A 26,795-nucleotide genomic window follows, 5' to 3' on the forward strand; every position below is an offset into this window, starting at 1 on the left:
TGTGATATACAAAGCATATAGCCTTATGGCTCTCTTCCACCTGTCTTCTGCCTGTACTACAAGTGGCTATTGTAGCAGTCTTTTGACTTCAGGCTTCAGCTATTGTGCTTTATCAGCATACAGTGGGAGGTTCTTACTGCTTTTCCTTATCTCTTCTAGTCAGTCCCTATTTCTAGAATATGTTGTTTTTCAGATCACACTAGTAGTTGGATCTATTTTGCCCTTCAAATTTAAGGTTTATGGAGAACATGAGGAGGAACTTGGAAAGCAAATGTATGGCCTGTGTGTTTAGTATTCTGCATTTGAAAATGTAGAAGGACTGCAACTTGCTTGATAAGATTCATATTGTCAAAAACTCCAGTTGGAATAGATAAAGTATGTCAGGCATACAGTGGTCCTGATCATAGGTCTCTTCATAGTTGGTGATGTAGATGCTTCTGATAGTTGTAAGCCTCTCAGTGACTTGATATCAATCTCTGAATTGCAAAACCCAACTACTACTTGCAGTGATGCCTTTCTGTCCTAGTTAGCAGCTGCTTGGCTTGCACATACATCTGGGTAGCCAACCTTCTGTTGGACTTATCTATATTCTGTGGCCTAAGGAGAGCGTTTTCTGTCCTTCTAAAAACTGTTTCCCAATGTGAAAGGTGAGATGCCAATGGCCCTTTGTAATTAGGGATTCAATCACGAGATATCTTTATTTTAATCCATGAATGAGACAGCTAGAGAGGCTGGAGAACAAGTAGATGGGTTTCTGCTGGTTTTGCTTCAATTGCTGGGACAAAGTAATCCTGAAGGATATGCTGTAGAAATAAGTATCATAACAGCAATAGCTTTCCACTTTTTACTATGTGGCTATTTGGTTATGTTGTAGTTGGTGTGTAGTCCAAGAATCATGATTTATGGGAAGATGTGATGTAGAAGTCTAACCATTTGTGAACAAAAAAAAAACCAACCCCAAAAAACCCCAAACCAAACAAAACCACACCCAAAAAACCCTAAAGCACCAAAACACATTAACTGGTAATAAGTATATTTCATAAAGTTGATTAGTGTGGAATAGTTCAGCTTTGTATCTTTGTGACAAATGTGAGTCCATATTCTGTTATCTGGCTACTATCACTTATACTTCAAGACATTTTTTTTCTAAAAGCACAGTAAGTGAAGCAGTGTACTTGAGTAGTCTGCTTTGGGTCTGGACATCTCTGCTACCTTATTTAAGACCTCTTGTTGAATTATGTATCCCTTCACGAAGGAGTAGAGGAAAAATTCTGGAGTTGTGTATTTTTTTTTCAGACGAAAATTCAAAGGAATAGAATATGAAATTATTTCCAACTGAAGTGTTTTGGGTCTATAAGTTCTGTCATGAAAAGCTAATGATAGCTGCTAATTTAATTGATTTCACTGCAATGGAGATCGAGGGGGGATACAGGAAAAATAACTGTCTTTATCTAAGTATATATTTGGGTGTTTACTTCTGCATTTCATGAATACCACAGAAGCCTTTGAAAGGTTACTGCTAGTGATCTGGGGGGAACAAGGCAGTAATGTTTATGTTAAATTGAGGGAACTAAATTGTGGGTCAAATAATAAAGCTACATAATGCCAGGTTCTCCATGCTAGGTTTCAAAGGCTTTTTTTTTTTGGATGATAGAATAATTCATATGTACACCAGTTCAAATATCCAAGTTTATTGCAGAAAGCTTTAGTTGTTGCTAGTGTTGAAAAGCAGGGAATCAAATGTTGAAAGAAGCTCTGTTAGATGCTTCAGGTCTAGAAGATTGGATGTAGGACTTGGTGGAAAAACCCTGCTGTTGGTTTATGTACAGTAGGGTCACTGACGAATCACAGAGGGTAGTCATTCAGAGAAACAAAATAGAAAATAATCCACTCTCAGTAGCTGCCCCAAAAAAACGAACCCTCACTTTGGTAACGAGGTATATTCTTTAAGCATTGAACAGAAAATACTTTTTTTTTAAGGTTATCCATTTAGCAGTTGCCTTCCTTTTTAGTGTAATTGAGCAAATAAACAGCTTTCTTCAGACACGACCAGTGTTAGACTAGGCAGAAAGCAATCAAAATCTGATTCTGGCTCTGAATTCACTCAAGCTGAAAATATTTGTTGCTCAGTTATCTCTTTATTGTATAGGTAGCTGGAGAAGTATCTTGCCAGGTATTGTGCACTCTGCTCTATTTCATTTCAAGATATGTGGGTAACGTTCAACTTCTTGGAAAGAAGTTCTGTGAACTAAACTTCTCCTCCTTGTAGGATACTGAAAGGCACAGAAGTTTTGAGAGTTGTCTGCTTTGTGATTAGTGAGGGCTGGTCCACAGAGGTGAATTCTGAAGTATTATGGTGTGTACTGATGACTTCACTATGGAGGACTCTGATAGCCTTATTAGATCAAAAGACAAGGATTATGGAATAGGCTAGTATGCTACTCGGAAACACATGTCTTCTAGTATTGATGATAGGCCATCCTAGAAAGCAAAAGCTTGGTTTGTGTCTGAAGCACCAGGTGGCATTTCTGACTTAAGCTGCAAGTAGTGGGTGGCTTGTACAGGGCCGAAACAGATTTCTTAAATAAGAAGGAATTTTTTTTAAAGATTTTCAGTCTATAGGCCTCAACAGTAGACTTGTGCATCAGGAAGTCAGCTTCCTTTTAGAAGACAGCGTGTTCTCTAGGCCTCTAAAATTGAGGTGAGCAATGGGTTTACAAGGAGGTCACATCCTTCCACTTGCAGATTTCTTGAGTCTTGGACATAGTATTGAGTTCAAATTTTTTACTTCTATACAGATTCATCTACAAGAATATATATAGACATAATTTTATTTATATATAGAAACAATTTATTTGTATATCAAAATCATACACAAATTTTATATAAAAATTATGTATATTATGTATGTTTGTGTGTACGTATTAGATTTTTTTATTATGTGTGTATATAAGTACCTTTTTTTAGACGTTAACTGCCCTTTTCAGTGTGGAATCAATTTGTATTGTACTGATCAACATAAGCTTGAACTCTTAATGTTGGGTCTTAAAGCACAGAATTAAGTGGCTTTTAAATGACACAAACTGAAAGTATAGATTAATACTTTAAGTGTAACGCTTGAAAGTGCAGCAGAATCTAAGCTTTTTTTTAAAAAAAATCACAGTATAGTTTCAACCAAATATGTTAAGCTGTCTGTTGTCAGACACTGCAACTGGAGCACTGTAGTTGGCGTTTTGAACCTAAACATATTGGAATTCCCTGTCAACTCATTGATGAGTGAATGAGCAGCATTAAACTTTAATGAGTGGACAAAGGTGAACAGTATCAGCAGGCCAAAGCTTTGCAGAGCTAACATCTCTGATACATGACGTGATCTTATTTCTAGGATATCTGATTATCACGAGCTTTTGCAAGTGGATTAGATCTTGTCTAACTCTTTTACATAAGAACAGTTTCAAAGATATGGAGTCTTTCTTGTTTAAATTTACTTTTTTTTTTTCCTCCCTAGTTGAACCTGTTGTGAGCTTAACGAAAGGACCAAACCCTCTAATAGATGGTGCAAATAGGACAATAGCAGCCACTTGTACAGCAGCCACTGGAAAACCTGCTGCAGAGATTGACTGGGAAGGAGGTCTTGGTGAAATGGAATCCAGCTCTACTTTGTTTCCAAATGAAACGGTGACAGTTGTAAGTCAGTATATGATTGTCCCAACACGATTTGCAAGAGGAAGGCGTATAACTTGTATTGTGAGGCACCCTGCTTTGGAAAAGGAGATAAGATACCCTCATGTGTTGGACATACAGTGTAAGTATTCTGTAGAGTAGTTATTAACTTGGTATATATCTTATATACACTGATAAAGAGGGTGGTTACCTTCCACAGGAGCAAGATAATCACTTAGTCCTTCATGAAAAAAAGGGAAATTAAAACTGTATGGGAAAGCATGTGATAAGAGATAAGTCAGGCATGAGTAGAATCCTAGCGTCTCTGTATTTAAAAAAAAAAAGGGGGGGGGCAAACCAAAAAAATGCACCAAACCCCCCCCCATAAAATCACAGAATGATTTAGATTGGAAGGGACCTTAAAGATCATCTAGTTCCAACCCCCCTGCCATGGGCGGGAACACCTCCCACTAGACCAGGCTGCTCAAAGCCCCATCCAGCCTGGCCTTGAACACCTCCAGGGATGGGGCCTCCACAGCTTCTCTGGGCAACCTGTTCCAGTGCCTCACCACACTTACGGTAAAGAGTTTCTTTCTAATATCTAATCTAAATCTCCCCTCTTCCAGTTTAAAAGCGTTATCCTTTGCCCTATTGCTACATTCCCTGACAAAGAGTCCCTCCCCATCTTTCCTGTAGGCCCCTTTAGGTACTTGAAGGCTGCTGTAAGGTCTCCCCGGAGCCTTCTCTTCTGCAGGCTGAACAACCCAAGCTCTCTCAGCCTGTCCTCATAGGAGAGGTGCTCCAGCCCTCTGATCACCTTTGTGGGCCTCTGCAATTGCTCCAACAGGCCCATGTCCTCATGTTGGGGACTCCAGAGCTGGATGCAGTACTCCAGGTGAGGTCTCACCAGTGAGGAGCAGAGGAGTAAAATCACCTCCCTTGACCTGCTGGCCACGCAGCTTTTGATACAACCTGGGATGTGGTTGGCTTTCTGGGCTGCAAGTGCACATTGACAGCTCATGTTGAGCTTCTCATCTACCGACAGCCCCAAATCCTTCTCCTCAGGGCTGCTCTCAATCCATTCCCCACCCAGCCTGTATTTATGCCTGGGAGTGCCATGACCCATGTGTGGGACCTTCTACTTGGCCTTGTTGAACTTAATGAGGATTGCATGGGCCAGCCTCTCAAGCCTGTCCAGGTCCCTCTGGATGGCATCCCTACCCTCCAGCATTGTCAGCCACACCACATGGCTTGGTTACATCTAATCACAAAGCTGGAATACCATTATATTTCTACGATTTGTTTTGGGTATTGGCTCATATGTAAGCATTCTTCATTTTTATATATAACCTTGAAAAGATTACAGACAAAATAACAAACTCAGTTGATCCATAAACTGATTATAGCGTCTTACAATTTCAGCAGTATTAAAAAAGAATTCTAATGAAGATTGATGTTTGAGTTGACAAGTTGAAAGTAGGTCTTATGGGGGTCAGTAAGTTATTTTCAAATTACTTGCTAAGCTTTTTCCAGTCTAATTTGCATAAGGAAACAAGAATAGAATATATACATTCCTAACATTTGTTGTTCAGCTTCAGATTGCTGAACATTCAAACCTTTACCAGGCTTGTTCAACAAATTTGTGACTTTAAAACACCTGAATAGGAAGTGAGATGACTTACAGTGCTGCTTAGCTAAAACCAGTTAAGACAAGTAAGCTTTAGGCATGTAATTATTTTTTGTTAGACAATGCATACATGACCAAAATGAGGTATTTTTAATTTCTTCCTTTAATATTCTCTCATCTGTGTGCTGCTTTAAATTTCCTAAATCATAGAAGTCTGTCAATTCAATTAGAAGAAATGTAGTGGCTGGAAAAAGTAAACTTTGCTATTTTGTTTTGAGTAGAATCTCTTGTGGGTTTGATTTTGGTCTGTTTGGTAAAGAATCACATATTTGGGCATAAAATAGTGATTGATGCTGGTTTATTTTGTCAATGTTGAAATGATGTTCTAGACCAAAATGCTGTTGATACGGAAATAGAAGTAAAGATTACTTGTTCCCATTATTGTCTCAAACAGTGAATAAGAGAACGAAGTTCTATATTTAAAGTGAAATGAGGGCGCGAGTTGGTCTTAAACTTATTTTTATATGAAAGTAGTGCTAAGGCATGTTTCAGAACTTTTAACAAAATTGTAGAGTAAAAAACACTGCAGCAAGTGAGACGCAGAGATTCTATGTCTGTGTTCTCCTAGTCTTCCTTTAGTCTTCCCTTATGCTTACAGCTTTTGCACCTACTCCGTATCTGCTGGAGACTATACCAGATCATACTCGTGGTTCTGTTCTCTGGGTTCTGAATATTTCAGCTAGGTCTCTCTGGCTTATCTTAAGTGGCCTCCTTGCTTTTTAGAGCCATAAGAACATAATTCTACATTATGATGCCAGTGGGTAATTGTTAACCTTCTTAACTGGCATCTGTGAAGGTTTTGATGACTTCCTAATTACCTGCCTTCTCAAAACGCTGTTTCTGATCCTTTGATGTATTTTGTTAGTGAGAAGTAGCTCTAAATTACCATTCCTCACTTCCAAAAAATATCAAACTGATTCTTTCCTTCTGTAGTCCTTTCACTTGTCCAAAGTGCTGTATATTTGCTGAAACCACACAGTGGGACAGTTGCACCAATTAAAACAACTTACTCTTCCCCATCTAATCCACTACTGCATATTATGCTATAGCTTGGTACTGTATTGGTGTTCTCTGTGTATTTTGTTGCTGTTTTTAAATTAAAACAAAACAAAACTTTAAACCAAAAAACACCTTCTGTTCCACTGGGTTGACCATTGCACACAGCTCATGTTCAAATAAAATATTGTGGTTGTTGATAGGTTAAATCTTTTTTTGTTAGATGCCCCAGAGGTTTCAGTAACTGGCTATGATGGAAACTGGTTTATTGGAAGAGAGAATGTTCAGCTCAGATGTAATGCTGATGCAAATCCATTACCTATGGAATTTACATGGACCAGGTAAATATTTATAAAAAGGGGCTTGCCACATGATTAAAGTGGTATAATCTCATATCTCGCAGTAAACACCTGGTTTGAAAACAGGGAGTATGGGACTTGTATTGGGTTGTAATGGTATTATCCAGCCTTTTAAAAGGGGGATTCTAGATATGTGTATGTATGAGTATGGGTGAGTGGATATCTTGTAAATTTACAAGCCTGAACTGTTTGTCATTACTCTCAGGATAAAATCTTTTGTAGTTACTTTATTAAGTAGACTAAACTCTGTGTGTTGCAGTAGAGAGCAAAGCCTAATAAGTGTAGTAGAGATCCAACTATCATTTCATTAGGTCTGTTTTATTAGTATGTGAAGTATATTGTAAACACTTGAACAGACTTTTCTGTATCTGCATTTTAAAATCTGGAAATTACAGTTGAGATGGCAAATACTGCTTACTGAATTATAGAATTTGTCATGTTTTTCAAAAGTGCTCAAGTAGTTGCCAAGACAGATAAATGTAGTGATGGAAACTAGGTCTTGAATATATGCCTAAAAAAAAAAAATCCACAAAAATTTCTTACATAACAGACACATTTCATGAATATATGGATTGGGTGGGCCCTACTCAAATTTACTTGGCTTTTTCAGCCAAGGCTGTAGTTTGGGCAAGAGACAGAGAAAGACAATAAAAGCAAGTGTAGATCAAAATCTGTCCTGTGAAGAAAAAAGAAATTAAATAAAATACCTGGATTTAAATTGATTTGTTGCCTGTAGAAACAAAGGAAATAAAAATTTACAGTGTCACTAGGAAAGTTATGTAGTTATGTTACAGTGCTTCTGTTGGTAAAATCACAGGAATATTCACTGATGTGAAGCTGGAATCCATTTCCCTACTTTACGAATGGTAGATACAATTTAGCATATAGGAACAGTAGTCATAATGTGGTTTGAAAATGCTGTATTGATGAGTTTGGAATTGTTTGATGGCAGTTTCACAGGGAAACAAAACATTACTATAACTGACTCAATCCTAAAAGCAGACATTGAAATCTTAAGTCAGTATTGTAGCTAACTCTGGTCAGAATAGCATGGCTACACTAAAGTACGTTTAGTAAAATTTATGCTTTACTTATGTGCTACAGTAGGCTGTCATCCCCATCCCATGCTTAGCTCAAATTCAGTGTGATGAGATTTCAACACACAAAACTTCCTGTGTTTGAAAAAGCATGCCAGGCTCTCAACAGCATTACTGCTTGTTTCTTCAGATAAACTGGGTTCTCACTTCTCTGAGTTGAATTTGAGACATATGTAAGAACTAATCAATACAACTTCTATTTCCAATTCCAGAAGAAATATACATATTTAAATATACTCAAAGCACTTCAAGCTTCAGAGGTTACTTTTAAACTTCCTAACGTTAAAACTGAACCAACTTTTACAAGAAAAGCTTAATTTTCTGGAATAAAGCTAGTGTAATTTTTTGTTTGAGCAACAACAAAACCCATCCAAGAAGCTGTAATACTGGTGAATTATGAACTTCGAGAGGGGAAAAATTCGATGCAAAATGAGGGTACTTGAATGTTTAAGGAAATGGGAGCTAGCTGTATTGAAACTGTGTGCTATCTTTAACGGTTTCAAATGATAATAGCTTCTAGAACTACTACACCAAAAAAATCTTTATCCCTTGGAAGCAAAGGTGGCTCTGTATTTGCTAAGATACTAATATTTTCATGGTCAATAATATTTTAAATGTTGTGCATATGAGAAATTCATTAGAATAGAGCCTTAAAACAAATCGACTATATTATAATGTTTCTTGAAATAAATAGTTCTGGTACTGTGAATTATGAAGTATATGCTTAATCACTTACAAACTTCATATGGCTGAAGAAATTATGGGCAATAATCACTGTCAGCAAAGCAATGGGAATGTTGTCTTGAACCTACATTTGTTGAAGATCATGTTTACTGTTAACTGTGGGTGTTTTTCCCATTGGAGTTCCTATTTTGAAGTGTCAGGAGTGGCTTTTTTGTTTGACACTATTTATAAAATCGCACTTGCTAAGTATTTCCAAGAGACTGAGATCTGGTGATCATGTGTTTGAATATTGATTTAGTTCTGCTTAGGTGTTAATAGATAAAAACAAAATGGGATGCAATGGCATGAAATTATACAGGTGTTTAATGGGCAGTTCCAGTGCCTCTGCCCTTTCCCCTTTCCCTGTGCTTACACAGTTGTTACTGCAATCACATGTAGAATGCTACAGGGAAATGGTAGATTTGGAAAAGCCAGTTCATTGGAAACAATTTTTAACCAGTTTCCCCAAATGTATCACTAAGCAGCAAATTTGGTTTCAGTGCTGTAATTTAGATGGAAAAGTGATGGGAGATAAGAAAAGGCAGGTTGAGAGAGAAGCAGCTGCTTGAACTCTTGCTTGGAAATCCTAGTCAAAATGTCCTGTAAAATAAGTGCGTACTGACAGGAAACAAAAATTTATTGTGATAGCTCAACTTGATGCAAAAGAACAGGCAGATAATCCTGACAACAGTATAAGTGCATCTTAGTTTGACTGTTAGTTCTTAGAGTTTGAGTTGAATTGTTCCTCCAAGTTCTTTTGAGATAATATTTTCTTAGTTGTAGTAACTTTTTTGTAGACAGCTTGCTAGTGCCAGCAGATTTGACATTTAAAGGACTTGACACAGAAATTGAATATTAAAAGTTCAGGTGGACACTGAGAATATCCAATGAAAGCCCACTGACAACATCAGAGCACAGTCTGGAGAGTGAACTTTTCACTATTTGCAAATATTATTTAAACTACTTATATTTAAACTTTAGTTGTAAAGATTCACAGTTGAAATATAACTAACGGTTTTGTTTTAGATTGGATGGACAATGGCCTGAAGGATTGCTATCTGTCAACAATACTCTGCAGTTCAGCAGCCCATTGACTTACAACTATACTGGGACTTACGTCTGTAAAGTGACTAATTCCCTTGGTCAGAGAAGTGATCAGAAGACTATCTACATACTAGGTAAGCCTTACTTCACAGCATAGACAGTATGTTACCTCAGAATTTATTTGGTCAATAGTTGAAATAGCAAACTAAAGAGCCATTTGGTGCATAAAATACTTAAGTCTTTTAATTGTATGAAAAGCAACTGAAAGTAGGGAGTTGAGAGCTACAGTATAACTTGCAATTAAACTGACTTTTCAATAACAGCAACATACAGTGGAAATTCTTAAGGTTGAAGTAGTTTTTGTAGTGCTTCTGAGATGATTACTTTCTCTTGGTAGGTGAACTCTGTTTTTCCAGTGTTAACCTGTGTTTTGGCAAGACACATTCACTGCAATAAACAGTACCTTGTCTGTAATAAATTGAAAAAACAGATATTAGTGGGAGGGGAGCAACTATATTTAGGAAAGTCAAAGATGCTCTACTTTAAGGAAGTTAGGGTTATGTTCTGAACGCATGCATTGTACTCCAGTTACTTGTTGTCATCTTTTCTCGGGATGCAGATATCCAGTAATCATAAAGTATCTCATGCAGAGCACTTACTGATCTCCTTAGTGTAATATGGCAAATTTGTGTCTGTTTTAGCATCTCTGCCGTTGGAAAATGTCCTCATATCTATTAACGCAATGTGATTAAAGTTTTACTATGACACTTTCCTTGTGAAAGAACAGCATGACTTAGGGTATATGTGAACAGTGCTGTACAAGTGTGAAAAAGCTCTCTAAATTTCTGTGATGGATTAGCTAAATTAGCTAATCCTAGCTTGATCAGTAAGTGCTCATCTATTTTAATTTTGTAAGGAAAATAATAACAGACATGAAAATTAAAAGTTCATTCTGTTGTATGGTACTGTGGCTCTTTAAGTTCTTGACCTCAGTTATTCCATAATGTGAATAAGCATCAGAGGGCATGTTGGCCAGTTACATGGAAAGAAACATAGATGACTTCTTCATAATAACTTAAAACTAAATATGAACACTTAAGGCTTGAGATGACAAGGAAAACCTAGGACTGAAACTGAAGGTATGGGACATTTGAAGCCACATCTGTCAATTTGTATTTGGTAGTTACTTGCATATTTAGGAAAAGGAATGGTGTTTCAGTCAGTCTGACAAAACTGATCTGCAGGCCATTGTGGGAAAAGTTAGTAAGTTGTAATTAATTGATTAGTTAATAAGCAAGTTAACTGGAAACTTATGAATACTCCAAGACAGTGGAGTTCTATGTAAACAGAACTTTAAAATTACATAAAATTCTAGCTATTAAAAGACTCCAGTGCTGTAAATTATCACAAAAGTCACTGATGTGAGAAGTTATTTTTGGATGCTTGGTTCTAATGCTTCCTTTATGGAGAACTCATGGCTCTGTAACAGTCTCAAAACAGTTATGAGGAGTGTCACATTTCAGGATGTATCAAGTCACATAAAATTAGGTTGAGGTTTATGAAGCTGTCAAAAGACTGAGTCACACATCTTCACTATTTCTTATTTGTTCACTGATGTAAAGTATAGTCGTCCAGCAAAAGCAAGTCATGCTTCTCATGGAGTTTGGAGGTGATCAAGTGTTATTCAAGTTCCTGACTTAGTCCTGCAGCAACAGGTTTTCCAAAACAAGCTGTTGGCTTGATGTATTAAGCAATTGATCTTGTAATAGAGATTTACTCAGTTTTTTACACAAGGCATTGAACTTTATTTTCTTGGCTCTGTGTCCCCTCACCTATATTCTCTTTACCACAGCTTCTCTTTCTCCATTTGCAAGAGAGGTGACCTACAAGACTCACATTCAGATAGGGACATATTTGCTTCCTCTGTCATCTTTTAAAATTACTGCCTTCAGAAGACACTACTTTTTGTTAAAAGTAAAGCCAGACTTTGTTAGCCAACAATCCTAGCAATTCTAGGAAGATGTGACTTGTAAGTACAGAGTCACCTTCTTATAGACTAGGTGTTGTCATGGTTAACATAGCAGAGCTTGGTCATCATTTTTGCTTTTGTTTCTTCATATATAGACCTGTTTTCTAAGAGAGCATTGTGAATACAGACTGTATTGGGTTTGTGTAGCAAGGTTTTGGTAGTGGGGGAGCTACAGGGGTGGCTTCTGTGAGAAGCTGCTAGAAGCTTCCCCCATGCCTGATAGACCCAGTGCCAGCTGACTCCAAGACGGACCCGCCGCTGGCCAAGGCTGAGCCCATCAGCCTCTGTGAGAACATATTTAAGAAGGGTGGGAAAAAAAAATGTTGCAGGCAGGAGAGAGCAATGAGAATATGTGAGAGCCACAACTCTGCAGACACCAAGGTCAGTGAAGAAGGAGGGGGAGGGGGTGTTCCAGGCACTGGAGCCCAAGGTGAAGACTATGGGGAGGCAGGCTGCCTCCCGCAGGCCGTGGAGGACCCCACACTGGAGCAGGTGGATGCCCAAAGGAGGCTGTGACCCTCTTGGAAGACCTCACTGGAGCAGGCTCCTCACAGAACCTGTGGACCCCTGGAGAGAGGAGCCCATGCTGGAGCAGGTTTGCTGACAGGACTTGTGACCCCGTGGGGGACCCATACTGGAGCAGTCCTTGTCCACCCCAAGGAAAAGACAAGCTGGAACAGGTCATAGAGGACTGTCTCCTCTGGGTGGAACCCCATGCTGGAGCAGGAGAAGAGCAAGAGGAGGAACGCTTAGTGGCAGAGACAATGTGTGATTAAACTGACCTCAACGCTCATTCCCTGTCCCCCTGCACTGCTCAGTGGGAGGAGGCAGGGAAATCGGGAGTGAAGTTGAGCCTGGGAAGAAGGGGAGGGGTGGGTGGAAAGTGTTCCAAGATTTGATTTTATTATTATCCTGCTCTGATTTGATTGGTAATAAATTAATTTCTCCAAGTAGAGTGTGTTTTGCCTGTCTTGGTAATTGCCGAGTGATCTCCCTGTCCTTATCTTGACCCATGAGCCTTTTATTGTATTTTTCTCACCCTGTCCAGCTGAGGAGCAGGAGTGATAGAGCAGCTTGGTGGGCACTTGGCGTCCAGCGGAGGTCAACCCACCACCCATATGCTCTTGTATTTTCTAAAGTATATATTAAAAGGGATATTGATAAGCTGCTTTTTTCTGGTGTATAGAAAAAGAGGTCCCAGAATATCCTTACTGCTAACTTGCATGCTGCCTGGTATAGCAGGCTTTGAACTTTCAACATTGTTCCTAAATATTCCTTGCAAGATTGGTTATGTTAATACTAACAGTTGTTCTACGTCCCAAAGAAATGCCAAAATTTTTTACTCAGTGTGGGGAAATCCCAGCTAGAAACTGCAAAAGTACACTGAACTTTGAAAATGGATGATTGATGAAAGAAGTTGTTGGTTGCTTCAGGCTAATCTCAGTTGTCTTATCTTTCATGCTGCCAGAAAGGAGGGAACGAACTGAAGATAATATGAAGGAAAATGTTTAACTCCATTGCGGAAACTGTGTACACAAAAGACTTTGTGGAGAGAGGGTTACACAGTGTCCTTACCCACTGCTTGACTGTGGAGTGGGAATGGTTGGAAAAACAATGATGAACTTCAAAGCCATTTAGTTTCAGACATTCAGAAAGCCTTCTTTCATGGAAAGGCTACTTTCCCTGCTGTTACAAGGGAGTTACAACATAAGCTTCTCAGCAGTTGAAAGAAAGGGCTGTTTTTACAATGCTCAGCTACATAGAGTTATCAAGTACTTAGCATCTAAGGGAAATTTAGAAATAACAGCAGGTCAAGAAGCAGAGGTACATATGTCTCTGTGCAAATGGTATGTAATCCATATCCAGGCACACACTTTCCACTCTGTAAAATGAGAACTGGAAAAAGAGAGAGGTCGATCTTATAATTTCTGCAAAGCCAGCTCACTTTTGGATTGTAAGTAACTGATAGCAGGTCCTTGTCTTGCAGAAGGCAAAGAAAGGGATGTGGGAGTTGAAGTGTGGATCTTGAATCATGTGGGGTTTGTGTTTTGGTTTTTTTCTAATGAGGACAACTAGACTTTATCATGGGTTTTGCAACTAGATGGACTTTGATTGTATTAATACACAACAACTAGCACTTTCCCTTCCAAAATTTCGTTTCTGTAATGCTTAAGTGACAAATTTTAGCCAAAGGAGATGTGTGCCAGTATTGAATTTTCTTCTTCCTTATTACAGAGCTGATCACCTTATCCCTGAAATACTTCATAGTGGGCTAAATCCAGAATGGTTTGTAGTTTAAAAATATTGTATTCTCTAGTAGATTTTTAAGATTGTGTGCTTGTTGATACCAAGATAGGATTTAACCTTAGATTTTGAAGCTCATGGTCTGGTTCTAAGGATGATCCATCCATCTCTTTGCCCATTCATCTCTCTGACACTTGGCTGCTTCTTGGCTTTGAATTCCCATGGGTTCTGGACATTTGAACAAGGATATACTACAGGGGGACTGAGGGGGAGATGCAGTGTTTGGGGACATGAGATATGTCATATGGTTGGATGTCTCTACTCAACTGTAAAAACTCATCTGCCTGTAAGTTTTGTATTGCAAGAGCTGGGAAGACTCTATTAAGAATAGTCATTTAAGGGAAAAGAAAAAATATCAGACTGAAGCTGTTAAAAGTTGGTACTGACTTTCATCAGAAACATTTGGACAATAAGTAATAGAGGGAAAAACGGGCATACTGTACAAGGACTATGGTGCTTTGAGTAGTATTAGAGTTTAATTTGAAGGAAAGAGCAAATCTTGCTTTTCTTGGTAGAAAACTATCAAAGGCTTTGAAACAAACTAGGAAAATTAAGAAAATAATCAGTAGGAAATCGATGCTTTTGAATAAAGTGCTATATGAAGCAATTAACTTAAAATGATGTGTGCTTAATATTTTGTGGAAAGCATTAAGAATTCAAAAGAAACAGGTATTGGTGATTATGTGAAATGTTATAATTAAACAGCTTGTTGATATGAAAGAATTCATATCAACAGAAAAGAGCGGTATTTTCTTAATTTGGAGATAGTTTGAGATGTGATTTGAAAGCAAAATGTTATGGAGTAGAGGTAAGGAACTCTGGCGTTTCTGGTCTTAATGTTTTCTATTTGAGAAACTTGCTTGGTGCAGGAAGTAAAAAAAAAAAAAATAAATAAATAGTTTTACATACAGAAAGCTCCTGGTGACATTAGAAGTTAACTTCACATGTTCATAATTGTAATTGGCCTTATAAACAAGGAGGGAAGACTTTAATTTTGTCATTCTTCAACAATAGAAGGTACTGACACAGACGGTAGAAGTAATCATGGTTATGTATTGTAGGTATACATATAAACAAATACTGAATTGACACTATATTTGCAATGAATTTAAGATAATATCTTAATTAGTGCTTGTAGATAATGCAGCCGGACAGTGTGATAACTGCTGGATGAAACAAGTTTTGAAGGAAAAGCTTTTCATAAAACATTGGTATTTTAATATATTATAATACAGTGTAAATGCAGCTGTATTTATTTCACGTATGTAATGATTAAACTTGCCAGGATGCAAATACTATATACTTATGAATGTGTATTTTATATTGTGGATGTGGAGGATGAGACTTAAGACATCAGTACCAGAGAGAAATAGATGAACAATTACAAAGCCAGTTTAAAAAAACCAAAATGTATATATATCCTGGAAGAAGATATCACTGGTACTGTCTGAAATTGTATTTTAAGCTAACAAATCTTGTGTCTAAAGCAAATACATTTTCAAGGAAGAGGGTTTTGAGTTTAACTTCTTGACCTATGGATTTGTGGGACATGGGAACACTGGTAAACTTGTATTCCTTATATCTCTATTTCTTTGTTAAATTATTAAACTCACTTTAGATCAGTTTTTACTAAAATCATAATCTGAATTTCTCTTGTTCATTTTGGTAGTGCATCTTCCTTGTTCAGTTTCCTGTCTTCTGTCAAATTAATTTCATTTATGTGGAGCTCCCTAACAAATCACCACTTTTACATAGTCAAGTAATATAATTATGTGCTTTAAAAATCTGTAAAACCTTACTTACGTCAAGCTTAAAATGCTGTGTTCAGCAGTGAGGTGCAGTCCAAAGTACAATTTGTAGTGATCATGACAAATGTGGCAATTCTGTCTGGTATGAGGGAATTGTATGTCAGTCTGTGAGTAGTAAGATTAAAAATCGTATTTATGAATCTTCATAAAGTTATGATTTGTCAAATAACTGGAAGCTTGACAGATTTCCAGTTCTATCTGTTTTACTTTTTGTGGTGGTAACTTTAGGGTGCCTCTGTAATATGGTAGTAGTAATTCCATGAATCTTGCTTACGGGCATTTAACTAAATAACATGACATAATGAGCTACTCGGCTGTCCATGTAATATTCTCTCTAAAAGATTCAAGCTATAATAACATGTTTAGTGTTTGTTGCTTTACTGATTTTAAAATTACCTTGCATTGGGCAAGGCAAAAAGCTGGTTTTATTCAGCACAGCACAGAAATAAAAACTGGAGTCGCTTATAATACTGCAATTGACTGGGATAATCTCAGGAAGCTTTCTCAATGTCATCAACTCATCACTTGCAACCTTGTCTTCAATACAGATGCATACATCTCCAGTAGACCTTACGAACAAAGGAAAAAGTTGAATGCTGGAGAAGCTTGGTATTTGGCAATCTCTTGTTTAGTTGCATAATCTGGCATGAAATCAGTTGATATTTCATACTGAAGAATGAATATGGAAGTCTCTTTGTGCATGAGGGATCAAATTGCTTTTAGAAGGAATGCATAGAAATCACTTTAACTTCAAATGTTCCAGTTTTTTTATTTTAAAATCCTGAAAGCTCCTTGTACAACATAGGTGTTATTTTGAGATTAATACATGCCATTTTTAACTATGCTTCTTTCACTAATTCCAAGGTGAAGCTGAGTAAGTTGTATTAATGCAACAAGTGTTTTTGGAGAGAATAGCTTAAAAATCAGTAGTTCATGTGCTGCTGAGTGCGCACACAACTCATGGTTTTTCATTCTTATACTCAGTGCCCTGAACAGTTTCTGAAGTGGGAATTTAATGTGGAATAATTTGACTCTGTGGCATAATCGGTTAATTTGATCCAGTATTCCTAACTGCTGGGTGGAAACATAGAGGACTGCTTCAGTTTTTCCTGATAGACAGCATTGTTCCATGGGGGAGGTAAATAATGAACTACAAACAGTGAACATCTGAACAGAAAAGCTGTATCTCCTTACTTGGAGGAGAGCAAGATGTCTACTTAAAGATTATTTTTATTCTATTTTCTCCCCATACTCCCTATCCTGCTGCAGCATAGCTCAAAACCACATGTAAAGAAGCTCATCCAAAGCCCGTGGAAAGTGTAAGACTTCTCGTAATGCCATGAACTTGAGAATGAAAAACTATTCTTGTAGAACATACCCATCAACTTTTGCTTTCTTATAAACCCTTAACTGATTTAGCTTGCATTGACATTCTGTGCCTTTTCTGTGTCTTGTCTACTTCTTTGCTCTTTCCATTAGATCCTCCTACTACTACCACTCGACTGCCCACGGTTCCCTGGCATCCTTCGACTGATGGCATCACAGGTTTAGCAACAGAATCTAGAATAATAGATTTCCCAACATCAACCTTGCCAGCAATGCAGGAAGACACTTGGGGTACCGTCATCGGTAGTGCGGTGGGTGGGGCTCTCTTCCTCATACTTGTCAGTGTTCTGGTTGGAGTTATCTGCTATAGGAGAAGACGGACGTTCCGTGGTGACTACTTTGCTAAGAACTACATTCCACCGTCAGATATGCAAAAAGAGTCTCAAATAGATGTTCTTCAGTCAGATGATGTGGATTCTTACCCTGGCAGTATAAAAAAAGAAATTAAGCATCCAATGAACAGCTTAATATCTAAAGATTATTTAGAAGACCCTGAAAAACCAGAGTGGAACAATATAGACAATATTAACAGGTACCAGGAACGTTATGAAAGACCAATGGATTACTATGAAGGTGGAACATTGGGAATGAAGTATATGGGTGGTGAATGTTATGATGACAATGAAGAAGACTTTGTTTCTCACATAGATGGCTCGGTAATATCTCGGAGGGAGTGGTATGTGTAGTAACCACTGAAAATTACATGTGTACCTGCAGTTCATTTCATTGGCTGATCACTTTCAGATTGTTTATACTTACACAAGAGAAGGAATAAACTTTTTGAAACTGATATTTTTTTGAAGGTTTTTATATTGTGACTTGACAAATGGAAATACTGAATCTGGGGAAAATGTATTTGAGCTGCTTTTTTTCGCAATGCTGTACTACTGTTTAAGATTTGAGGTTTAATGCAGAGTGCTTATATTGGTCTATGTCAGAGGTAAAAAAGGCTAAATTAAAGTTGCCATTCAAAATTGTTTAAGAATAAAAAGTGGCTGTCTTGGCTCTCTGATTTAACAACAAGTTTACCTAAGGCAATGATCGAATATTATCCCTTGGGGCATTTACTTTGCAGATTGTGAATTACTCCAATTGAGATACCATTCGTGTTAAACTTAATGCTTCTGTATAGCAAATACTTTGCCGATTAAAATGAGTTATAGCAGAATCAAAGCTTTATTTTTAGGTTTTTCTGCACAAAAATTAATACCTCTTAGCATTTTAATGAGCCTTCTTGTAACTATGTACTTAAAAGAAGTCATTGCACTGAAATTAACTTATGAACAAAATTTTGAGGAGTAACTGTGTAAACAGGTCAAAGGTTTATCTTTGAATAAGATGAAAAATTATTTTTTATAGTCAATTGATTTCTAAAGCCTTATGCTAGTGTGTATATGTATACATACAGTAAGATATTTTGTTAGGCCTGTAATTGGCAGGATGTCAAAACCCATTAACAAAGACAAGATTCTCTTTGCAAGTACACAAGGTACAACTTTAGAGACCTGTTTCTGAAGCTTTTTTGGAATCTTACCATTGAATTTGAAAGCTGTAGAATTGGAAGAAAACTAATAATTTCAAAGCTGGAAGCTAATGTGAATTTGGTTATTTTCCTGTGTGCCAATAAACATTAAGCATGCTAAGAGGTGTCAAAGCATTTGCTAGAATTTTTATGACCAGAAGTTAAAACAGCGGTTTTACCCTGCTTCTGGCTAAGTTACAATGCTTGCTTTGAAGAGGGTAACTAGAATTGCGGATTATTAGTAGGGAAGTGGACACTTGCATTGCTACTTCATAGAGTGAAAACACACTCTCTGGTGCAACTACAGAATCTATGAAACAGGAGTTTAGATAAATTGTGCAGTCTCGTACTGCAGTGGATTTGTTTTCCCTGCAAATAATCAATACTGATTTAACAACATATTCATGTTCCTGTTCTTTAAAATAACATCGTATGTAGGACATCTCATTTGACATCTGAAGTTGTCTTGAGCAGGTTCACCAAACTAATTCTGATGATAATGTAGGGAGGAATGAGATAACTTTAGATGAATTACAGAACAATGCTAAATTCATAATTAGAATAGTAGATTCTTTGAAGTGCCATTTTTAAGAGTTTAGATCAAGAAAATGATGCTGATAAGGCTATTAGTATTTGAAACCTGAAAAGGGAAAAATCTCTGCCACCTTTAAAATGATATAGGCTGCATAGTTATGACCGCTTCATTGAGCGTTCATGCTGGAAGTTCTTTTCTATCCTCATGATCTTTGGTAGCTTACAGCATTTAGAGCTTCACAAAAATAGTTGTATTGAGCGTTGTAGACAATACACTGTGATTGCATATGACTGCATGTCTTTAAAACAGAATAAGATAACAGCTTTATTTGAAATTCAAATGGAAAAGCATCCCCAAACAACTTAAGTTTATGTTTGGATTAATGGAGTACTGATACATGATTGACCAAAGTCTCAAGACCAATAGCAAATGATATTGTGTGTCTCTGTAGTTTGAGTGCAAACACAAGGAAAGGAGTTAAATTTCTAGCAGAAGGTTCTGATCCAAATTATTTCTGGAATAAAGAGATAATACCTCTCTTCAAATAAAAAATACTTGATATATCATCTTTAAAAGATGGTGTTACTTGGAAATAAACATAACCATAAACCTGTTCTCCACATGGGATATCTTGCTTTTGTCTCTGTGGATTTTTTGTTTTGATTTTTAAAAATATAGATTATATATATATATTTAATTCCTATGGGTTAAGAAGTTGAAATGTTTTGGAGTTGAAGTTGATAATAGGGATAGGGCTTACGCGTGTTGCAATGTTTTGTACATTATGTCTGCTGTAAAAAGAATTGATTGTAAGTACAAATGGCTGTTGTGTGAATAAACTTTTTGTTACATTCTGGAACATAGGTAGTGTTCAAAAATGTTTGTCAGATAAATTCTTAAAATTGAAGATGAAAAAGCATAATAAAACCAGAGGCTGGGTAGAAGGAGCTAAAGTATTTAAGCTGTTGAAGATGAGCTTTTTAGCATTTCCTCTTGGAGATCCTAAGCTTATAAAACAAGTATCTTTAGAAACTATTTTAAAGAGTATGGACCTCAATAAATAGATATAGTTGCTGTCTAAATAGTTTCACTTTAAGCACAGCTCATACACTGTCTAGGATTCACATTCTTTAAAGAGAAAATATTTTTTTGTTTTCAGTTGCTGTAGCTCTGCATAAATGTATTTCTTGGAGTGAATCAATTACAATTTATTTCTCACCAACTAGTGAGAATGCAGTGTAGCTGACACCATTCGTCGTAGGTGCTCTCTGACTTGTTCAGCTTGGTACGGTGGTCTGTGTTTCTGATCATTAGACTGGTTAGACTGATATAACTTTTGTGCTTACTATTTTTGCCAAAGCAATTGCAAAAAGCAAATTAAGCGAGCCCCATGGTAATTGCATTTCTGCTCAGTTCTTGTATGTTGTTAGGGTTGCTAGGATATTGCTATTTTTCCTAGTGTTCAGACGTAAATGGGCAGCTATTGCTATCTCACCCCAAAACTTTAACTGAAAGTATAATACTTTATGATGTTTCAATATTATAGCATAATTTACCAGAAAAAAACCCCAACACTTAAAAGTTATTACAGTATGAAACAGTCAAGTAACTCTTCTGGTGAAGTCGTGATCGCAAGACCAAGCACCTTCATGAGTTCTAGACCGAACAGTGTATATTAGTTACCCACAACTTCCTCACTTCAAGAGGGAACCCAGAGTAAACTAAACTTAAGCCAATTAAAATGCAGCAGTTCAGTGAGCCTTCCAGTGAATTATGTGCCCATTCTTCAGGAGAATATGGGAATGGTGGTTCTTATGTATGTAGACTGGTATTGACAGACAAATGCAATTTATGCCAAGAAAGCTGTTCTGTAAAATAAAACAATGGTCACTGAAGGTGGTAAGTTATTGTGATCTTCCGGAGTGAATTATCTTCCTGCAAGTTGTTAATCTACGACTTTATCTCTTAACTTTTAAGGAAGTCACAAAAATGCTTATTTCAGTTTTGTTCAACCTACTTAAAACATACCTGCATGAGTGATCCCAGGGGAGTATTGCTGTCAGGTCTTTTACATGCACTGAGAGTATAGGAATACCTATAGCAGAATGGAAACAAGATGGTCTGGGGTTGGTTGGGGGTTTTTTGTTTGTTTTTTTTTTGTTTGTTTGTTTTTTGAAACAAGGGATGAGGAAAAAAAAGCTTTTGTCCAGCATACAGGCAGAGCAACATTAGAATTGTGAGGAACTGATAAAACAGATTTGATAGTTGTCTTGGGTTTTTGACGTGTGAATAGAATACATAGCTGCAGAAAATACCTAAAATTTCTTCTGGTAAGAGATTAATTGGAGGATGGTTATTGGCATTTGGATAAACATAGTATATGATTCTTTCTGAAGGAAAATAGCTGAAGTAAACTGCATTACAAATATGTTGCAAGTAGCATAGAGCTGTGTTTAATTTTAAACTACTATTACCTTTCTGATCCGGTAATCAATGTAGATCAGATGGTTATTTCTGTAATTTACCTGTATTTTACAGGTAAACGTTTTAGCGAAGCTAATGTGAATTATTTGATAAGCCATTTGTTGCAAGTTTGAAACACTGAGATTGATGATACTGAATTCAAGTATGCTAACAAATTTCACAACTTTGTGATTTAAAACTTTTTAACTACCTGGTATAGTGATATGGGTGACTTTCAAAGACTGGCAAGTGTGTTAATTCAGTTTGCAAGTTATAAAACGATAGATTTGACAATGCTGAGGTCAAAAGAAAAATGCTTCTTAAAAAAAAAAAAAGAAAAAAACAAAAAATAACCAAAGTTTTTCTCTCCTCTTGTTAAAATTATTTATAAAACTGACTTTTCTTGTAGCTTAAAGTGTGAAGATTAGTGAGTTTGCGTGTTCATCGCTCCTCGTAGTATATCTTTTTTCCCCTAATTTTAAGTTTCCCTTTTTCCTTTCTGCAGACTTCAGTGGCTTTAAAATAAAGAAAGATTGCTAATAAAGCCATAGTTATCTAGTTTTTTGAATTAACACCTCTTTTGCTCATGTAAGTGCAAAGCATGTGTTCTGTAACTTCATCTTGCCTTGAGATAGAAAATAAAAGCATGCAGCTAGTGTTTATTAGAAGTAGACAATGAAATTTTTAAAATTATATTAATGGTTCGTGAGCTCTCATAATTCAACCAGTTTTGTAATTGGCTGATTGGAGCCAAGACTGCAGGAGTGCTAGTGCGGGACGAGGCTTTCTGTTTCGTCACGGAAGGAAGAAACATTTCTCAGAACAATGCTGAAATAGCTTATCTGAGTGTTGAAGTTTTGGGAGCTTCTTAAAGGTGTAATCTATGCTATCACATTGCAGATGTGCCATTTAAGCAGACATCTTCTGTTGCTGTAGCAGGGGCTGTGATTGGAGCAGTCCTTGCTCTTTTTATCATTACCATCTTTGTGACAGTGCTGCTGACCCCAAGGAAAAAAAGGCCATCCTATCTTGACAAAGTGTAAGTATGTGTTTGATTTTTTTTTTTTAATTGAAGGCAATATGCAGAAAGCGTTTGTTCTATACAAGAATTTAAAGGTCGCAGTTTCCTTAGCAGCTGTTCAGCTGTCATCATTTCAGGGCTGTATTTTAAGATTAGACAAATGTAAAATCACTTGTGTTTCTGAAAAAGAATTGAGGAAGCTAAGAGTGACTTCAGAGTCGTTATAATTCTTTATCTCTTCAGAAGATTTTTTTTTTTTTGAAAGAAAAATGCACATCCTTTGAACTGGAAGGCAGGAGAGAGGTCCGTCTTGACTGACGCCACAGACTACTAGTTTATCATAACTGTAGGTCTAACATGAGAGCAAACTGACCATGCTTTGCACAGTGAAAGTGCACTAAGAAAGTCCTGATGTGTGTGTAAAATGATGCTTTTCTAAGCATCTGATACAGTCAAATAAAAGCGAGCAAACAAAAAAAGTCTGAAAAGATTGTGTCAGCTAAAGTGGATGATGTCTAGACCCTGTTTAGAACGTGCGTAAAAAATGACGATGGCTTTGAATATCTGTAAATAGAAGTCTTTTCACACATGCTGTGTACAGTTAACACTTAAACTGAATGAGAAATTAAAATGTCTGTCATGACTGTATATACTTAATGAGGAGTAGAATAAAGTGACTTATAGCATTTGGCATAAAACAAGTTTCTAGCATTTGAATCTCTTGAGCTAGCAAGACGAGTCAAGTGTTTTCTTACAACATAGTAATTTCTAATGTGGTTAGAAATACTGTTTTCTTGTTTATTTCTCTTAAATTCTGTAGCTGAAGTGTATTTACATGATAGTCTTAAACATTTTAATTCTTTTATAACCATTTGCTTTCACCGAGAAAGTTACAGTACAGAAGTCTTGTATGTAATAATTAATTCTAAGGCTTTTTCAAAGGTTTTTCAAGCTGTATCTCATAACCTAGAAATGATAGATGCTAATAGTCTCTAATCCTACTTAGTTGGTGAGGGATGGGGATGACACAGGAGGCGGGGAGTTCAGTCTACTTAACACCTTATAGGACAAATAAATTATAGGCAGTGCTTTTCTACAAAAAGTGTGTGACTGAATTATTGCCAGTGGTGGGTATATTAACGTTACAATACTCCATTGCTGACTGAAAGGTGCGTGTCCCTGCGTGAGTGTTGGATGATTTGGGAGCTAAAATAAATAATATCTAACTGACCATTCAATTGGACTTCACAAACGTGGCATGTCATATTTCATTCATTCTTTATTACAGGATTGATCTTCCACCCACTCACAAACCATCCTCATGTGAGGAGAGAGCATTCTCCGTACCGCAGAAAGAAGCTATGCTTCAGGTGAGTAAGTGCTTATATATATATATATATATATATCTCTTAATTGAGGTAAGAAAAGTGTTAACTTTCCTTTATTTTGTTAATTTAGTCTGATTTTGATTTCCTGGTAATGTATGGAGTTTTTGATTGTTGATTCAAAACCAAGAGGTTTCCCTGCATACGTGATATCTGAATCTCATGTCCTTGGTGTTAAAGTCATCCTTAAGGTCAGGAAGCTGGTAGATAGATCCTTTTCATATCTCTAAGTGTTTGACAGACTTTGCTCCTCCTGAAGTAGAAAAAGCTATAGTTGAAATTCTGTGGTGATGAAGAGAATATACATAGCTTTATAAAACAATCTTCACATGGGGGAACAAATATACTTGGTAAGCTTAACAAGTGACTTCAGTGTCATCATCTTCCTTGCTAGTTACAACTGCCGTTCTTTTAAGCTGTTAAGGTTTGAGTGTTGGGGATATATTGGGTTTTGGGCTTAGGCGTGGCTAATTTACCAAAGTATGGTTTTGATTCCCAATGAACATCACTAAATCACTTTTAAAAGCTTGCAATTATGTAATTTCTAATTTTATCTCTTTTCTTGAATTTTTCTTTAACAGCAATAAAAGACTCTGCACTAATTCTGTGACAAGTAATTGAATTTTTAGTACGTTTTCACAGGTAGCTTCATGTGATCTAAAGTAATGCTGTCCAAACAAGACAGCAATAGGCTGTGATCTACCTTACCAGCATTTAGTGTTTGTGTGAGTGTAGCCTGATATAACAGGATCACAAAGGTGATACGCTGGACAGCTAATTCTAGCAAATGAGTCAGTTAAAATAAGTGGGAAGCAAGGAAGGATAGGATTGCCCTTAGCTACAGCATGGCTTTGCACTGGATTGGGCTGCTTGTGAAACTCCAGGTGAATTGAGAAGGCTTCTTTTGTGCTAGGCAACACAGAGGGGTCCCATTTATGGGAGACAGCTTCAGTTAACAGCATTGTTTATTTCATTTCATGTAATAAACTGGTCTGTTCATGAAAACTGTAGATTCTGACTATAGTGTGATTTTTTTTTTTGGTATATATTAAATCAGTCAGTCTGAACTTTATATTTCTGCTTACAACTGAAGAAAACTTTTATCACCTATCAGTATTAGTGAGAATTAAATTGTAATTGTTCTTAATGGGATTTTTGTTCCAATTTCAGTACTTTGTATAAATAATGCGGTTCAAACCACTGATGTGCTGAACTATAAGCCTGAGGTAATTGAGGCAATCCTTTGTTTATAACTAATATTGTTTTTCTAATAGTCTGGTGTACCTCTGCAGCTTTAAGGACCTATAGAAGTCTTTTTGTTCTGATAGAGAAATGCTCTAGGAAAAAAATCTTCACCCATCTTAAAAGATGGGTTTTGGTGGAGTAATGCTGAAAATACTCTTGTAGATTTTCTTCACGTGGCTGCTCGTTACTGAAGTTCACCAAATATGAGTTGCCAATAAAAGCTTTCCTCTTTCTCATGAAAATAATGCATGAAAAGAATATCGCGTATTATAAATAGTACTTTGAGTAATAGTTGCTAATATTGTTGCTGAATGAAGCAAGAAGCTTTTATGAGATCTACTATAACTTTACTAGCAGCCTGATGATTATAATATGAAGGAATAAAACATAGAATTGGCAAAAAGCATGATAGGTTTTTGTCTTCTGACCTTGAAGGTGGTATAACACCTAGGATGACACAAAAGAAACAATGCTTTTCTGTGCTAACTAGGTAGTAACTCTTTCTTCTGTTGCTATGATAATCAACAAATGCAATATTGATGACTCATGCTTCTGCTAATACATGCTTTAAGTATTATGGTAAAAGATTATCTTGCATACAGAATCAGAAGATGTAGACTACTTTGTTATTTGTGCCTTTGTAGTGATGCTAGATGGCAAAATGACAACAAGATTATTTATCCTTTACAGGGCTACTCAAAGCGTACGCCTTATTGTTCTTTTATTGTTCTTTTGAACTCTGTTGGCTTTAAATTCTTAGTTTCACTTAGTGTGGCTTCTGTTAGTGAATACTTAAGAACTAAGAAAAGATGAAGCTGACTGTGGTCTTTGTTGAACACATAATAAAATGTTTTGTCTAAATCTATTTTGTAAATAGAGAAAAGACCCTAAACAGGCTGAATTGAATAGTCATTTCAATTCAAACATAAATTTGAAATAATATTTCAAACATAAATACAGTTTTAAGTTGTTTTGGGAAAGGGAGCAGAGAGATCTAGTTATTTTTAAGGCTAGATGTTAACTATGCTTTATTTTAAAAAAAATGGTTGTTGGCATAACATTATCAGTGTACCTGTTCTTTTTCTCTTTTGGAGAAAGAACTGGAGCTGGAGGCTGAGTCCTTCTAGCTGTTACTGCCTATAATCAACTTGTACTCTCTGTAATGCTTGAGACAACAGCTTCTGCTTTGTCTAATAGAAATAAGTGTCAAAATGGTAGCTTTAGCCAAGAAGTGCTTGGTTGCATTGTTTTGGTGTAATAAGCCAACACTTCAATAGCTGTAAAGAGATAAAAGAAGCAAGTAAGCAGCCTGTCACTATGTCCTGTCCTGTTTGACTAAAAGTCTGTACTAGCCACGTAATTTATGTTTCAAATGCTGTTTGAACTGTATTGTCCAGTCAATAAACGAGAAGCATGCTGATGCAAGCTTCTGGTTACGCTGAAAAGAACTGCAGGTGAAGTGTTGCTGCATTGTCAACAGCAATAGATGGTCAAATTCAGTCTGGGTGGAAATGATAGGCTACATGGA

At 36.7% G+C, this 26,795-nt stretch overlaps 1 protein-coding gene across 6 annotated transcripts in view; it reads left to right on the top strand.

The window, feature by feature from the left end:
- The window catches only part of NECTIN3 (nectin cell adhesion molecule 3), a 67,140-nt gene that overhangs the window by 28,577 nt on the left and 11,768 nt on the right, over positions 1-26,795 (top strand). For 3 of the 6 annotated variants that reach the window (XM_074597377.1, XM_074597360.1, XM_074597384.1), the window contains exons 3-7: positions 3,509-3,805; positions 6,570-6,687; positions 9,552-9,703; positions 22,517-22,655; positions 23,926-24,007. In XM_074597377.1, coding sequence (XP_074453478.1) covers positions 3,509-3,805; positions 6,570-6,687; positions 9,552-9,703; positions 22,517-22,655; positions 23,926-24,007 — 788 coding nt within the window. Of the gene's footprint in view, positions 1-3,508; positions 3,806-6,569; positions 6,688-9,551; positions 9,704-17,189; positions 20,013-22,516; positions 22,656-23,925; positions 24,008-25,192; positions 25,249-26,795 lie in introns of those variants that run through there. The other 3 variants (XM_074597393.1, XM_074597368.1, XM_074597351.1) reach the window with 3 other exon arrangements.

Source organism: Larus michahellis, chromosome 1 (genome assembly GCF_964199755.1).
Source record: "Larus michahellis chromosome 1, bLarMic1.1, whole genome shotgun sequence".
NCBI lineage: Eukaryota > Metazoa > Chordata > Aves > Charadriiformes > Laridae > Larus > Larus michahellis.